Raw genomic sequence first — 15,890 nt, forward strand, 5'->3', positions numbered from 1 at the left:
TAAATTCTTCATAAATTATTATTTACGATATTTTAAAGTGCCCACAATAACAATATTGAGCATATTCATTATCGTGATAAATCGCATTATCGAAAATCGGCACATGTCTAGTTAGCTATAAAGCTAATTTGTACATGCAGTCTCTTGAGAAACAACCATTAAACAAACTGAAATGGATATACCTGGTCAGTGAATCTGATGGATGATTATCAGGTGAATCAGCTGCATTCAGGAGCTGTGTAGCCTATCCTTGAGCAGACTCTCACTTCTGGTATTAGAGCCATTACAGTTCTGCCCTAGAGATGAAACAATACATTATCTGAAAACTTTACTGTTAATTAAAAGCATTTGTCATGTATGGAATTGTCAGATGGAAAGAACTATGTGAAGATTGTTCGGAAAATTATATTTTTGTGTTCACTGTCTGAACGGCACAGGTTTGGAACAATATAAGGGTGAATGGCTTATGACCGCGTTTTTAGCTTGAACTTACTATTTATGCTTTTTCTTTTGTAGATTTTTGACCAGACTAACAGAACAACTGCAATTGAAACTGCACCAACTGCAGCTACTGCACAATCGTGCCGTCTAGATACTTCACTGCAACGATTGCATGTCCCATCTGCAGGAAAACAGAAATAAAAATATACATATTACAAATTCATAGTAACATGCACTGACTCAACCAGTTTAACTAAGTGGCCATCAGACCTTGGTGTAAAAATAAAATAAACAAAAAAAGACTACAAATATTGACCAACTAGACAGCTACAATATTTTGCACACTCACTACTGTTGATCAAATGTACCCCATGATGTTGTATTTGTCTGTGTCTGACTGCTATGTCGAACGTGACACTCATAACCCTTTTTTTCATCTCTGTGAATCTCCACACTGATCCTCATCTGAAAGGTCTCGTCGTCATTCGGTCTGACTCCAGTAGACCTGAAGGGTTTGAGTTCAACGCCGTTCAATGTGATCTTCATCTCTATGAGTTTGGGGTAGAAGCCAGTGGCCAGACAGGTCAGATTCAGTTTGCTTCGGTCATGAGAAGCTTCAGATGCAAACATGTGAACATCTGGTGCATCTGCAACAAGAACCATATCGCTGCAACTCAAAAGACAGTTGAATCTGAACACAATAAAGACATGAAACACTGAAGAACAACACATACTCTGCTCTGAATCATTACATGTGGAGATCCAGGTCATGCAGATCTTGAGGTTTGACTGGAGATATCGATTACGAAATCTGTCAGCATCCCACTTCATTTTGGTTTCTTTTGCTTTTGGATGTATTCCCATCCACTGAGTGGTGCTAAAATTAAAGGCAATAAAATCCTCTCCATCATATCTGTACTCATTGAACACATTCACATTCATCACAGCATCCTCACAGCCGAATCTCCTCTGTAGTGTATGGAGGCCTAAAAGAAAGAAAAATCGCTGCTTAAGAACTTATTACAACACTTCGGACAAAATATACGAATGCCATTGCATTAAATCAAATTTATTTAATAAAACTCAACAGACTTACCGTCACATTTGGATCTTGTGCAGTTTGCCAGAGTATATAACAGATTTAATAACGGGCCTTTAGAATAATGTGGTTCTTCAAAGTCTCTACAGATCTCTGCATTCAGACCGTCTCTTTTCCAGGTCTGTTCTTCATTACTGTAGTGAGAGATCCGTCTGTCATCATATAGACCCACTGCACTGAACTCTAGACCGGAGGATCCAGGTTTGGTGAAAGCGGTGTAAACATACTGGAGAAGGTGTTTCTCTGAGGGAAAATAAGACAAGACAAGCAGGATGTTACTAACACACCACTGATCAAGAGTTACAACCCATTCCATATAATGTTGCCAAGGCATAAAGCGTTGTACGTTGTAGTGGGTTCCTAACAGTTTTATTTCCTCCAAATTCGACAATAAATCCATAGGGAAAATATATCAAATATAGTTGTTGAATAAAGACTGAGAGTCAATATTCAGAAATGCTTAATTATTATTACAACTATGCTGTATAGCTGTATTTTGAGGTGTGTTTGTTGTCAAACTCAAAAGTGTTTATTTTTAATGATTAAAAAATGCTATTATTAAATTTGATGTTAATAATTGTAGTTTATTGATAACATAATTTAGTTTGTATTGGGTATTTTTGGAAGTATATTAGGTCACATTTTAAGCTGTCACTTTGGTCATGTGTATACCCACCAATGAGGCACGTTGTCACATTTAACTTTCAGTCTTTAAGAGTAAATCAAGAAAAAAGTATACACTGTATTAATGAAACAAAACCACACAATTGTACTGGACGTGTGAATGAATGTGTGGGGAAACAAATACTCAACCCCAAGTGAATTTACACAAGACCACTTGTCTACTTCTGCAGAGAAGTGTGGGTATTTGAACAGGGCATTGATTAGTTAAGATAAACATTTCAATGCAAAACTACTATTTGTTAGTTTTCTGAAAATAAATGTGTTAACTTTTGTCATTGTGTCCCTTGTGCCAGGAATCAATATAAACTATGAAATGAACAGACTGCATTTAGGGATAAAACTCCAGAACAGAATCCATTTAGGGAAATGAAATTTCACAAGTAGCCTAAAGGTTTTACTAGACAATTAGTAAAATTAGAACTTTTAGTATTTTTAGAGTATTGTGATTAGGCTACTTACCGGAAAGAACAGGGAGCAATGAAGTATAAAGAACGAAAGTCAAAACAATAATGTGCATTTTCGTTTTTTTCGTTTCATTTGCTCACAAGGAAAACGCAGCCGATATTACGTCGCCATTAGATCCCGTTCGTGCTTCTGCAGTTTCATTTTCAGGACCGCGCAGTAGGCTAGGCTGTAGACATCAAATAGCATGACCGCAAATGACTCAATGGTGCAGTTTAAGAACATAATATATTTAATCTCAGCAATATTTGTTTTAAAATGTGCTGTTTGATTCAAAAGGCATCAGAGGTTAATTACAAAGTGTGTAATACCTGCTCTGAGTCACAATTGTATTTTAAATGTAAACGAGAGAGAGAGAGAGAGAGAGAGAGAGAGAGAGAGAGAGAGAGAGAGAGAGAGAGAGAGAGAGAGAGAGAGAGAGAGTTCAGATGAAATACATCTGATTAAACACCAACCCCTGAACCAAATTATGCTAAGCTACAGTTCCTGCTTTACACTCAAACTGCAGTTCTAAAGCACACTTTTTTTCAAAACACTACACTCAATTCTCTGAATTTAGCACAATTTTCATGCAGAAAATCTCTTGTTTTCACAAGGAACACACTGCCATTCAAACATGCACACTGATTCATCACATGGGCAAACCTGTCACACAGTTTTACAATCGGCAAACAGAGCTTTAGCATAAAAGAGCAACAGGTGAGCTTGTTTTACTGTAACTGTGTACAGTACATTCTTCTGTTGTTTTGTATGTAGACAACTTTGTGTTGGTTGGGTTGTACACTGTGTAAGTTGTTTTTGTGGGGGAAATATAATATATTTGTTACAGTGTATTTTTGTGTTCTGAGTATAAACACAAATATTCTAAAATATTTTACAACACACTTATGCATCTACTGTCTGTAGTAAGTGTAACACTGAACCAAAATAAAAAGACCTAAGTCATTATAATGAATGGAGAAGAAGTGTTTTCCTTTGAGCACATTCTTATGAATGTTTATTCATATGAATGTCACACACACACACACACACACACACACACACACACACACACACACACACACACACACACACACACACACACACACACACACACACACACACACACACACACTGCGGTCCTGAAACAGAAGCCTCCAGTTTTGCAGAAATAGGCCTACCCCATTGGAGCACGTGGTGAGCTTCAGCATGTGGTGTCTCTTTGTTTGGTCATTGTGGGTTATGAACTACCAACTTCCTGCATATCGCAACCTCCTGTGATGAAGTGTGAAGAGAGTGCACTGTATTTCTGATGTAGGCCTATTCTCAGTGTGTTATTTTTTAATCCACTAAGCCTAATACATTGTTTGCCATCATTTAACATCTTACTTAATGTTAATTCTTGGTATCATTCATTTCCAATGATTGCAATTCTATCTTTACATACCCATAAATGGGACATACCCATAAATTCAAGCTTCGCCTTTCGCGTTTTAACACTCGATAGCACCATGTCGAATGTGAAGAGGGGGATTGCCATATTAATCTTGGACTAAATCAGCCACCGTAGGAGTTAAAACGAAATCAGAATTGAGAGGAACAGAAACTATTATTCTCTGGATGGTCATAAACCTTTATACTGCTAGATGGGGGGAAATATCACACAGTGGCGCTTTAAATCCAGCATTGTTTCCAAATTTAAACTGGATATACCTAATGTTGGACGCATAAATCTGAAGAAGGTGTTCAATTAAAAATTATTTGTATAAGCAATTTTCACAATAAATGTATGTACTGGTAAGCAGCTTATGTACTGCATTAAGAATTCTGCTCTACGAACCCAGTAAGCAAAATAAAGGGGACTATAGTGAGAAAAATTCACTAGCAGGATACAAAGCAAACATGCAATTCTGAAAGGTATGTATATGGCAAACAAGGTGAAAAACATTTAGAAATTAAACAGTTAGATTGTTTGCTAGACTTTATCCATTTTTGGTTTGTCTTTTAATTATCTGAAATTTTTCTGAGGACCCCTTAGAATCTTCTGGAGGACCCCTGGGGGTCCCCGGACCCCAGTTTGAAAACCCCTGATCTATATGACCACACAATGAAGTTTACAGATGATTTACCCTGATCAGAGCGGTGAAATTAAATAGTAATATTAAAACCTTATGTTTTCATGAAAGCTTGTGAATGTAGGAAGGACCTCCTCTGGCTTCACTGTAGGCTGCTGCATGTGCAGAAATTATTTAGCCTCTAAAAAAACATTTAGGCCTACACATGGATACCTTCCTGGATTTAAACTACAAACACACCTTCAAAAGAATCAGTGCAAATACAACCGCCGCAGCTGTCAAATCACGCCTTCTAGATTCTTCACTGCAATCAGTTTTTTTTTTTTTTTTTTCATTTGCGTAACAACAAAAGTCATTCATATTTTTTACAAATTCATGACAACATACAATGACAGTGCAACATGGGCTCGATTTGTAAAGACATCGCCAGCAGATGACGCTTGTGCACCGTAAGCAATGACGTACATCCGCGGAGAAGAAGAGAAGCTGCGAGGGGATGGCGCATAAACCAAAACATGAGAAGTGGACTAATCTGCTCTTAATCTGCGGTGTTTTTCAGACCGTGAGTGTTCACTTTATTATTTATTAAGAAAAATATGAATCAAGTCAGTTCATTTAGTGATTCACATAGAAACCAATTACGCTCGTCGTTCTTGCTGGCCAATCTAACGTTGCAGACAAGATATTCTTGAAATAAAGCAGTAAAAGTATTCACATTTAAGGCACCGCTGTTTAATTTATTTGGTTTCCAGTGCATGTTGGTGTAGAAGGGAAGATGCGTTTGCAAAAAGCTCTTTGAACATGTCATGGATAATAGAAATTGACATAGCATCAGCAGAAACAATTATTAAGGAAGCTTTAATAAAACCATGGCAAACCATTTGGGATGAAGAGATGGGCAGACATCTGTATAGTATTCAAAGGGAAGTAGAAAAATGGAATGATGAAACTGGATTAAACACGAGAATATTCAGTAATAATAACAAGTATTAGAATTGGACATACAGCATTAAATGGTAATCTAGGGTAAATCCAGGGTGATTGGGACATGTTTTGCCATTGAGATGACTTGGAAAAAAGTGTCCCACTCCCATTCACCCTGAATAAAATAAAGAAGAATGGATTATGTAGATATACACTGCAGATTGGATGAAACTGTAGAGCATGTTATTATGCACTGTAGAGCGGATAATAATGAACAACTGATTCTGAAAACAAAAGTAAAAGAAGAAGAGGGCAAATAATAACATTTAGACTTTAGAGTATTGAGTTAACCACAAAGGATTAAACATATTAGAAAAGCTCTGATGAATTATTTTAAAGAAACTGGAAATTATATAGGAATATAAAGTGTATTTTTGTTTTTTTTGGTCCTCTAATCATTGACGCTCCACACCAGTTCAGTAGGTGGCGGTAATGCAGCATAAGATGGTTTGCCAATCACCAATAAACATCACAAGAAGAAAAATAATTAGGCTTGTTAATCACAAGGGGGTAATCTAGCACTCGGAAAGCATCTGTTAGCATCCCATTGACTCCCATTCATTTTTGAGTAACTTTGACAGTGAATAACTTTACATCTGAGACGTTTAAAGACTCCATTTGTCCGTTGTTTATTTCTAAAGAAACACGACAATGCATAAAAGGCTCCGTTACCTTATATCTTACACTATCGCCCTGCAGAAGCTGTTTTTGTAAAAATAGGCTAACGATTGCGTCATAACCAACGCGACTCTGTCGCACAGTTGAGAAATTACCGTATAGACCTGAGGAGACGCTCAGAAGCAATCTTTACTGTCTATGAGACAGTCGGGGGGACGTGGAGACATGAAGTCTGATAAAGTCAAGGGGGAAGAATGGGGAGAAGCCCATAGTGAGCCAAAAGCAACGGGAGAAAATATTTAAACAACGTGATTCAGATTTCACTTTCCACATCTACTAGAAGACCTACAGCTGTCAGACAGGAGGCTCACGTCGCATCTACGTCCTCAAGCTCAGTCTGAGCCTGCGCAGTTCGCTCAGCCATCAGGAAGTGAGTGCTCCTTTACTGACATCACTTAACGCCGTAGAAGTCAATGGGATAGCTCTGTCCATTTCTTTTACTGTCTATGTATAGCACTCGGAAAGCGTTCCACCAATAGGGGTGGCCATTGCTAACCAAGCCATCACCTGCTGTTAGCATCCCATTGACTCCCATTCATTTTTGAGTCACTTTGACAGTGAATAACTTTACATCTGAGGCGTTTAAAGACTCCATTTGTCCATTGTTTATTTATAAAGAAACATGACAATGCATAAAAGAGTCCATTACATTGTATCTTATGCTATCGCCCCGTAGAAGCTGTTTTTGTAAAAACAGGCTAACGATTGCGTCATAACCAACGCGACTCTGTCGCACAGTTGAGAAATTACCGTATAGACCTGAGGAGACGCTCGCAGGCAATCTTTTACTGTCTATGAGACAGTCGGGGGGACGTGGAGACATAAAGTCTGATAAAGTCAAGGGAGAAGAATGGGGAGAAGCCCATAGTGAGCCAAAAGCAACGGGAGAAAATATTTAAACAACGTGATTCAGCTTTCACTTTCCACAACTACTAGAAGACCTACAGCTGTCAGACAGGAGGCTCACGTCACATCTACGTCCTCAAGCTCAGTCTGAGCCTGCGCAGTAGTAGTGCCTCTAACTGACCTCATTTTCCGCCGTTAACATCTATGGGATCGCTCTGTCCATTTCTTTTACTGTCTGTGGTTAATCAGCGTTCATCAGTTAGCAGTTAAAGTTAGTCAAAACTCGCCTAATTTTTTTCTAAACAACTATTTCTGAAAAATATGTACAACTGGATAATTTAGAGTGATGATCGTGAGAGTTTAAAATGTTGTGGAATATTCCCATCTTCCCACAGGAGAAGAAGCAACAAGCAGGAGGAACTACTGACATACTATTGTAAAGATGGAGTTTGAGGGAGAGCCCTGCAGAATAAAAGATGAAGAGGAACAAACAGGTTGGTGTTTTCCTTCATTCTTTTAATGACTGCTGAGGAACTTTAAAGGTGCGCTGTGTAATATTTATGAGGATCTAGTGACAGAAATGCAATATATTATACATAACTATGTTTTCATTGGTGTATAAAGACCTTACATGATGAACTGTTATGGTTTTATTACCTTAGAATGAGACATTTTTATCCTCATACGTGGTGTATGGGGTCCCCTAACAGTGAAGTCAGCATTTTGCACGGTCATATTTCAACATATTTGTCCTGTGTCGGCTACCGTAGCTTCTCTATGTGCTTTGAAAGGGAGGGGTGAGCAGTGGGCGGTTGCATTTCTCAATCTTAGTGCAAAAATATACACAGTGCACTTTTAAAGAAACAGTTCACCGTAAAAGGAAATTCTGTAATTTACTCACACTCAAATTGTTCCAAACCTTAATTACTGATGAACGCAAAGAAAGATTTTATAAAGAATGTTTGTATCCATATGTGTGTGTATGTGTGTGTGTGTGTCCCATACTATGGATTGCTTAAATTTTCATTCTTGGGTAAACTATCCCTTGTTAGATGAAAACTGACATGTAAAATACTTTTAGTTCAGCTATATTTCTCTTTTTTTTCTCACATTTGTGTCCATTTCATTTGTTGATTTCAGACTTGATGGATGTGAATGGAAACAAGGCTCTTCATTTCAATGACGGAGATGAAAATGCAGTCGTTTTAAAGACTGAAGAGGATTTCACACAACCTCAAGCTGCAGAATCTCAAGTCAAAGGATCCTTCGCCTGCTCCGAGTGTGGAAAAAGTTACACATGTAAACCATCCCTAAACAGACACCAGATGATTCACACTGGAGTAAAACCGTTCGCATGCGCTCAGTGCGGAAAGAGTTTCACTTACAAACCAGACCTGAAGCGACACATGAAAATACACACTGTAGAAAATCTGCTCACATGCACTCAGTGTGGAAAGACTTTCGTTCATAGGGAAAACTTAGTTAGGCACATGAGATTTCACACTGGGGAAAAGCTGTTCACCTGCACTGAGTGCGGAAAGAGTTTCATATATCAAAATCAACTAAATGCGCACATGAGAATTCACACAGGAGAAAAGCCGTTCGCATGCTCTCAGTGTGGAAAGAGTTTCAGTTTCAAAAGCACTCTCCACAACCACCTGCGCTCTCACTCTGGAGTGAAGTCCTTCAGCTGTGAACAGTGTGATAAAACATTTGTTTTAGCGGCGCATTTAAAAACACACCTTAAAGTTCACGCTGGTGTGAAACCTCACGCTTGTTTCTTTTGTGAAATGAGTTTTTTAGAACCGTACTTATTGAAAAAGCATGAGCGCATACACACCGGCGTGAGACCTTATGTATGCTCTTATTGTGGGAGGAGCTATACTTCAACCAGTGCCTTAAATTCACACCAGAAAGTTCACACCAGAGAGAAACTTTATGAGTGTTCACACTGTGGAAAGCACTTCGTTTACCCAAAAACCTTAATTGAACATGAGCGAGTCCATACTGGAGAGAAACCGTTCAAGTGCTCACACTGTAGAAAGTGTTTTGCTCAGTCAGGAAACCTGAAAACACACGAGAGGGTTCATACTAGAGAGAAGCCGTATCAGTGTGCTTCATGTGGGAGGAGTTTCATTCAAATGTCTCATCTAAAGAGCCATAAGAAAAAGTGTTGCCCAGAGCTGCCTGCTTCAGTCACAACTAATGCCTTCACAGGACATTCAGATTAAGCAAAAGCTGGAATTGGTTTCCATTGAGTGATTTCATCAAAAAGGACATTTGCTACTTTGAAATTAGTAGTGATGTTTCATCATGTGACTAAACACACTTTGGCAGCGTCATAGTAATTGAAAGGCTGGATGTACATTCCCTTTTCCTGTATCAATATAATTAATTGTCCATAGTTTACTCCAAACCATATCTATTGTGTTTATTATTACGAGAGGCATAAAACAGCCATTCATATGCACCTCTAAATCGGACTGTGAGTGCATTCATTTTATCAATTGGGAGAAATCTAAATTTGAATGATTTGAACTAATTTTGTTGTGAACATATGAGGCATTTGTAAAACAATGACAATTATAGTCATAATTCAAACAACTGGCTTTAGCTATTCTAACTTCTGCATTGAAATCACTAAACAATGTGAAAAATTCCACCAGATGTGTTTCTATGTATGATTAAAGGCGATATGTAATTGCTCAGGAAAAGTGGATGTGCTCTGTGTCTGGCAATTCAGTGTACTTATTTTACAGATGCTATAGTAGTTTTGAAATTAAGGTTAAGACTTAAGGTGCGTTCACACTTGTCATGTTTGGTTCGATTAAAACGAACCCTGGTGCGATTGCTCGGTTAGTACGGTTCATTTGAACATTTGTGAACGCTGCCATCCGAACCCTGGTGCGCACCAAACAAGCGGACCGAGACCGCTAAAAAGATGGGTCTCGGTCCGCTTCCAAACGAACTCTGGTGCGGTTCGATTGATATATGAACGCAACAAGGACCAAAGACATGTAAACGGACCAAAAACCAGACGTAATGTCACAAGATGAGACGCATAGTCAGCTGATTTGACGATGCGGAAAGATCGGTGTATCCAAAATGAGTAACTTTAACGTTAGAGGGCAAACGTGGAGCAACGAGGAAGAGCCTCATCAATATTTGGTCTGACGAGCATGTTTCGAAAATGCTAGAAAAAACGCACAAAAGGCATACCTGGGTCTCATCAAAGTTCCTGTGTTGCCCATTATTAGCAGGTACAGACGACAGAACGGCCGTCTCTTTTCTGCACAACGGAGGAAATCCTGCTGCTGTTTTGAATGTTTTGAACATTTTATGAGCTCTTCATGAGTTCTCAGCGGGTACAAATAATGCCATATGTACACGCATAAAATGATGGCGTTTACTCCAGCACACAGCATTGTTTTGAATGTTGTGAACATTTCATGAGCTCTTCATGAGTTCTCTGGTAAAAAAATAATGCCATATGTACATGCATAAAATCCCCGCGCGTGTAATCCGCACACAGCATTGTTTTGAATGTTCGGTAAGCGAGCTCCTACGTATATAAACCGACCAATCAGGTTGTGAGCGTCTCCCTATGCCTTTGGTTCAGTAACTTTAGGTTCGCTGTTAAAAATGCCCGTGTGAACGCTAAGCGGACCAGGACTATTATGTTTGTTTTAGTTTTTTGGTCAGGACCAAACGAACCAAACGAACCGAACTACAAGTGTGAACGCACCCTAAAGAGCATCCTGAACTTTTTCCACATTTTATGTTACAGCCTTTTTCCAAAATGGATTATATTCATTATTTTCCTCAATTCTACAAACAATACCCCATAATGACAATGTGGAAGAAGGTTGTTGGAAATATATGCAACTTAATTCCTTTTTTTATGCAAAAACACAACAAAAAAACACATGTAAATAAGTATTCACAGCCTTTGTTGAATCAGCTTTGGGAAAATTACAGCCTGAAGTCTTTTTGAGTATGATGCTACAAGCTTGGCACACCTATTTTGGGGCAGTTTCTCCCTTTCTTCTTTGCAGGACATCTCAAGCTCTATCATGTTGGATGGTCAGCGTCGGTGTGTAGTCATTTATAGCTCTCTCCAGAGATGTTCAATCAGGTTCAAGTCTGGGCTTTTGCTGGGCCACTCCAGGGCATTCACAGAGTTTTTCCTGTAGCCACTCCTTTGTCATCTTGGCTGTATGCTTAGGGTCATTGTCCTATTGGAAGATGAGCCTTCGTCTCAGTCTGAGGTCCAGAGAGCGTTCTGGAGCAGGTTTTCATCAAGGATGTCTCTTTACATTACTACATTCATCTTTCCCTTAGTCGTGAGTAGTCTCCCAGTTCCTGCCACTGAAAAACACCCCCACAGCATGATTCTGCCACCACTTTCACTGTTGGGATGGTATTGGCTAGCTGATGAGCGTTGCCTGTTTTTTATCCAGACATGACGCTTGCTATTCAAGCCAAAGGGTTCAATCTGTTTCATAAGACCAGATAATTTTGTTTCTCATTATCTGAGAGTCCTTCAGGTGCCTTTTGGCAAACTCAGAAATGCTGGATCTCTGTCAGAGTGACCTTCAGGTTCTTGGTCACCTGGCTGACCTTCTCCCCTGATCGCTCAGTTGTGCCGGCTGGCCAGCTCTAGGAAGAGCCCTGGTGGGTCCAAACTTCTTTCATTTACAGATGATGGAGGCCACTGTGCTCATTGGGACCTTCAATGCTGCAGAATTTTTTTTGTACCCTTCCCCAGATCTATGCCTTGATACAATCCTGTCTCTGAGGTCTACAGACGATTACTTGGACTTCATGGCTTGGTTTATGTCCTGACATGCACTGTTAACTGTGGGACCTTATACACTGTGTCCACAATTATTAGGCAAGTGAATATTTTGACCATATCATAATTTTATCCATAATTTCCAACTCCAAGCTGTATTTACTTGAATGCTTATTGGATTTAATGCATATCAGGTGATGTGTATTTGTGTAACAAGGGAGGGTGTGGCCTAAGGAGATCAATACCCTATATCAAGGTGTGCATAATTATTAGGCAGATTTTTCTCTTCAGGACAAATGGGCCAAAAAAAGAGATTTAACTGACTCTGAAAAGTCAAAAATTGTAAAGCCGTTCAGAGGACTGGAGCACTCTTGAAAAATCTAAGATTTTGGGACGTGATCACAGAACCATCGAACGTTTTGTCGCAAATAGTCAACAGGGTCACAAGAAACGTGTTGAGAAGAAAAAAATGCAAATTAACCACCAGATTTGAGAAGAAAACATGAAGCTACCAGGAACCCATTCTCCTCCAGTGATGCTATATTCCACAACTGCAACCTACCTGGAGTGTCAAGAAGTGCAAGCTGTTTGGTTCTCAGAGGTAAGAAAGGCTGAAACCCGACCACCTTTGAACAAGACATAAGTTGAAATGTTAAGAATGGGCCAAGAAATATCTGAAGACAGATTTTGCAAAGGTTTTGTGGTCTGATTAGATGAGAGTAACTCTTGACAGACCAGATGGATCGGCCCGTGGTTGGATCACTAAAGGACACGGAGTTTCACTTCAACTCAGACGGCAGTAAGGTGGAGGTGGGGTACTGGTATGGGCAGGTATTAATAAAGATGAGCTAGTTGGACCTTTACGGGTTGAAAATGGACTCAAACTCTCAGACCGCCAATTTTTAGAAGACACTTTCTTCAAGCGGTGGTACAGGAAAAAGTCTGCATCTTTCCAGAACACTTTGATTTTTATGCAAGACAACGCCCCATCACATGCATCAAAGTACTCCACTGCGTGGCTTGCCAGTAACGGCCTTACAGGTGCAAAACTAATGACATGTCTTCCCTCTTCACCTGATTTAAAACCTATTGAGAACTTTTGGGCCCTTAAGCAGGAAATTTACATTGAAGGTAAACAGTACACCTTTCTGAACAGTGTCTGGGAGGCTGTGGTTACGGCTGCACAAAAAGTTGATCAAGAAACGGACTCTGGGAATGTAAGGCTTGAGACTGTAATCGAAAAGAAGGGTTGCTATATTGGTCACTGATTTAAAAAAAAAAAAAATTTATTGTGTGGAAATTTCAGCAATGTTTTTTTTTTGTAAAGTGAGATTGTTTATTATTCTTACTTTAACCGGTGAAAATAAGCGAGTGAGATGAGAATCTTTTTTTCATTTAGTTGTCTAATAATTCTGCATACTAATAGTTGCCTAATAACGGTGTACATATACTTAAATGTTCAGGTTTGAGGTTTTTTTTAACATTTTGGATTGACCAAGAACACTGTAGTTGCACAATAACAAATGTGATCCTCAAAAATACAACTTTCTTAATAATTGTGCCCACAGTGGAAAGAAAGGTGTGTGTGCCTTTCCAAATCATGTCCAATCAGCTGAATCAAAAAAATTTTTATATATATAAATTTGCTCATATTTCAAACAAACTTCTTTCATGTTGTCATTATGGGGTATTGTTTGTAGAATTTTGAGGAAACTAATTACTTCAATCCATTCTAGAATAAGGCAGTAACACAAAATGTGGAAAAAGATAAGAGTTGTGAATACTTTCTGGATGATGTATGAAAGTTCTTACATTGTATGGTTATGTTTTGACAAACAATTTGGTCAAAATGTAATAAACTTACTCATGTTTTAAGATTTTGTGTTGTCTTGATCTTCTGAATAATTAGAACGAGCTGTTAATGCTATCGCAATAGATGCTCTTTAAGATGGCATGAAGGCTTGTTTCTGCTACAGAACAAAAATAAAAAAGGTAATTGTTTTTTGGGGGGTAATGCATGGGGGGGGGGGTAAATGCGCTATTGTGTCTCCTGTCTTACCACGGTGACACAAAACAATATAAATTAAAATGATTTGAAGTGAATGCACATTCGAAATGAGACACCAAAATGCTTAACCTCATTTGAAGAGAAGAGCTCATACACAACACCACTTTAAACATTAGAATGTAGCTTTCGCATCATTTCTGATTTGCAAATAACAAAATAAAACCTGCAATAAGAGTTATCAATAATAATAAAGACACTTCTTTTTGAACACATTAAAATCGTAAAACCGTGGTTCAAAACACTTTATTAGAACAACACACACTTATCAATACATTAAACATGGAGATACAGTTCATGCAGGGCCAACTCTGGAGCAGGTTAGCCTGGACCGTAAGTTACTATGGAGGTGAATACTGCTAAAAGCCAAACCGCTTTAATGGTACCTAAAACCCAGGATTGGCGCAAACTAAGCTTAAACACATCTGGCTAGCCAGCTAAACCGGATTCATGGTATAGGCTCCTGGTGCCCTGTGTATCAAGTTTTTGTAACGCACTGATGTCGTTTTTATTTTAATTTTATTGAATCCTGAGTCAGACTAAAAGATCTTACCTGCTAAAAGATCTGGGGGAAAGTGAAGAGATCGGAGCTGATGTAATCAGAGAGCTCCGATCGTCAGCTGATCTTGCTCTCCGTGCCAACAAGGAGATGGTCAGATCTGTTGGCTGTTCTATGGCAGCCCTGGTGGCTACAAGGAGGCACTTATGGCTGAACCGCACCAAGATAAAAGATAGATATCAAAAGAGCTTTCTGTTGGATGCGCCGTTGTCTCCTGAGGGTCTGTTCAGTGACGCCGTCACTACTGTCACCGACAGATTTCAGAAGACTAAGAAATAATCAGCGGTGCTCCAACAGTTTCTCCCTCGTAAACCCCAGACTTCTGCTGCTGCTGGGCGGGAGCTAGAGAAAGGCAGAGAGGAATTTTCATATATGCATATGCTGTGCCCTGATGAGCAAACTTTATTTTTGATGTGATACTTGTGAACTTTTGTCTTTCCTCCCTCAGATCAAAACTCATAGGTGGAGAAAACTATTTGGGGGCCACGGCCACCTAAAGAACATGGGCCATATTTCTGCACACTGGACTTTGAACTGTCTACACAAACTTTTACATTTTTACATTTAAATTCCTTCTTTTCCCTCACAACAGGGAGAGGGGAATCATTCTGAAGGGATGGGATAGAGAAACCCTGAGTGTGGTACTCAAAACCTCTCTGGATGCCAAACTGATGTCTCGACAGCCTCTTGTTTCCCTAGGGTGGTAGTCGACCAATGTTTCGATGCGGTTTCTCTTTTTTATGTGCATAATTAACGCCCAAGAAGCTTGGAAAAATAATATAGAAACTCACCTTAACACATTAGTTATCCTACTCTAAGTCACTCAACAAACGTAAGAAATATATTGCATTTAGCATGTTACCTTGTAACTGTTAAGCAATAATTCCCAAAATCTGCTGAGAACAGCTTCTGAAATCTTCAATGGGAAATTTTCCATCTCAGGTCAGTCATTCTGTAACAGATTGGTTGTGGAGTGGAAGGAGAGGGCAAGGAGAGTTGAGGCAAGGATTTATTTACAGCTTTTAATACAAAACAAGAAGATAATGCAAAACTAAAGGGGAAATACCAAAAATAAAAATGGCCTATAACAGCAGAATGAAAAAGAGGGTTATAAATACACGGGGAAATCAATTAAACTCGAAACAGTAAAGGGAAATAATGAACTATGGAAGTGAACTCAAAAATAGGAAGTAAATTCAGGAGATGAAGACAGAAACAATGGA

At 39.0% G+C, this 15,890-nt stretch overlaps 2 protein-coding genes across 3 annotated transcripts; one reads left to right on the plus strand and one right to left on the minus strand.

The window, feature by feature from the left end:
• Positions 1–228: 228 nt before the first annotated feature.
• Positions 229–2,819, minus strand: LOC137047410 (zinc-alpha-2-glycoprotein-like). The gene is made up of 6 exons (XM_067425040.1): positions 2,684–2,819; positions 1,538–1,783; positions 1,176–1,427; positions 810–1,088; positions 494–622; positions 229–296 (listed from the first exon to the last, which is right to left on the minus strand). Exons 1-6 carry the CDS (start codon positions 2,739–2,741, stop codon positions 229–231), a joined length of 1,032 nt encoding a protein of 343 aa, XP_067281141.1. The 5' UTR covers positions 2,742–2,819.
• A 2,360-nt stretch (positions 2,820–5,179) lies between these two features.
• LOC137047637 (gastrula zinc finger protein XlCGF57.1-like) lies at positions 5,180–10,468 on the plus strand. 2 transcript variants are annotated; one of them, XM_067425443.1, is made up of 3 exons: positions 5,180–5,302; positions 7,644–7,742; positions 8,389–10,468. In XM_067425443.1, exons 2-3 carry the CDS (start codon positions 7,691–7,693, stop codon positions 9,477–9,479), a joined length of 1,143 nt encoding a protein of 380 aa, XP_067281544.1. In that variant the 5' UTR covers positions 5,180–5,302; positions 7,644–7,690; the 3' UTR covers positions 9,480–10,468. The 2 variants fall into 2 exon arrangements, with proteins under 2 accessions (XP_067281544.1, XP_067281545.1); XM_067425444.1 differs by having other exon boundaries at positions 5,215–5,302; positions 7,647–7,742.
• Positions 10,469–15,890: the final 5,422 nt, after the last annotated feature.

The sequence above is a fragment of the Pseudorasbora parva genome, chromosome 19 (assembly GCF_024679245.1).
Source record: "Pseudorasbora parva isolate DD20220531a chromosome 19, ASM2467924v1, whole genome shotgun sequence".
In the NCBI taxonomy this organism is placed as follows: domain Eukaryota; kingdom Metazoa; phylum Chordata; class Actinopteri; order Cypriniformes; family Gobionidae; genus Pseudorasbora; species Pseudorasbora parva.

Coding starts and splice junctions, on each gene's coding strand:
- LOC137047410 (XM_067425040.1), bottom strand. CDS start 2,741: ATGCACATTATTGTTTTGACTTTCGTTCTTTATACTTCATTGCTCCCT. Junction 1,784..2,683: donor ATTGCTCCCTGTTCTTTCCG/GTAAGTAGCCTA, acceptor ATTTTCCCTCAG/AGAAACACCTTCTCCAGTAT. Junction 623..809: donor GACAAATACAACATCATGGG/GTACATTTGATC, acceptor GTTTTCCTGCAG/ATGGGACATGCAATCGTTGC.
- LOC137047637 (XM_067425443.1), top strand. CDS start 7,691: ATGGAGTTTGAGGGAGAGCCCTGCAGAATAAAAGATGAAGAGGAACAA. Junction 7,743..8,388: donor AGATGAAGAGGAACAAACAG/GTTGGTGTTTTC, acceptor TGTTGATTTCAG/ACTTGATGGATGTGAATGGA.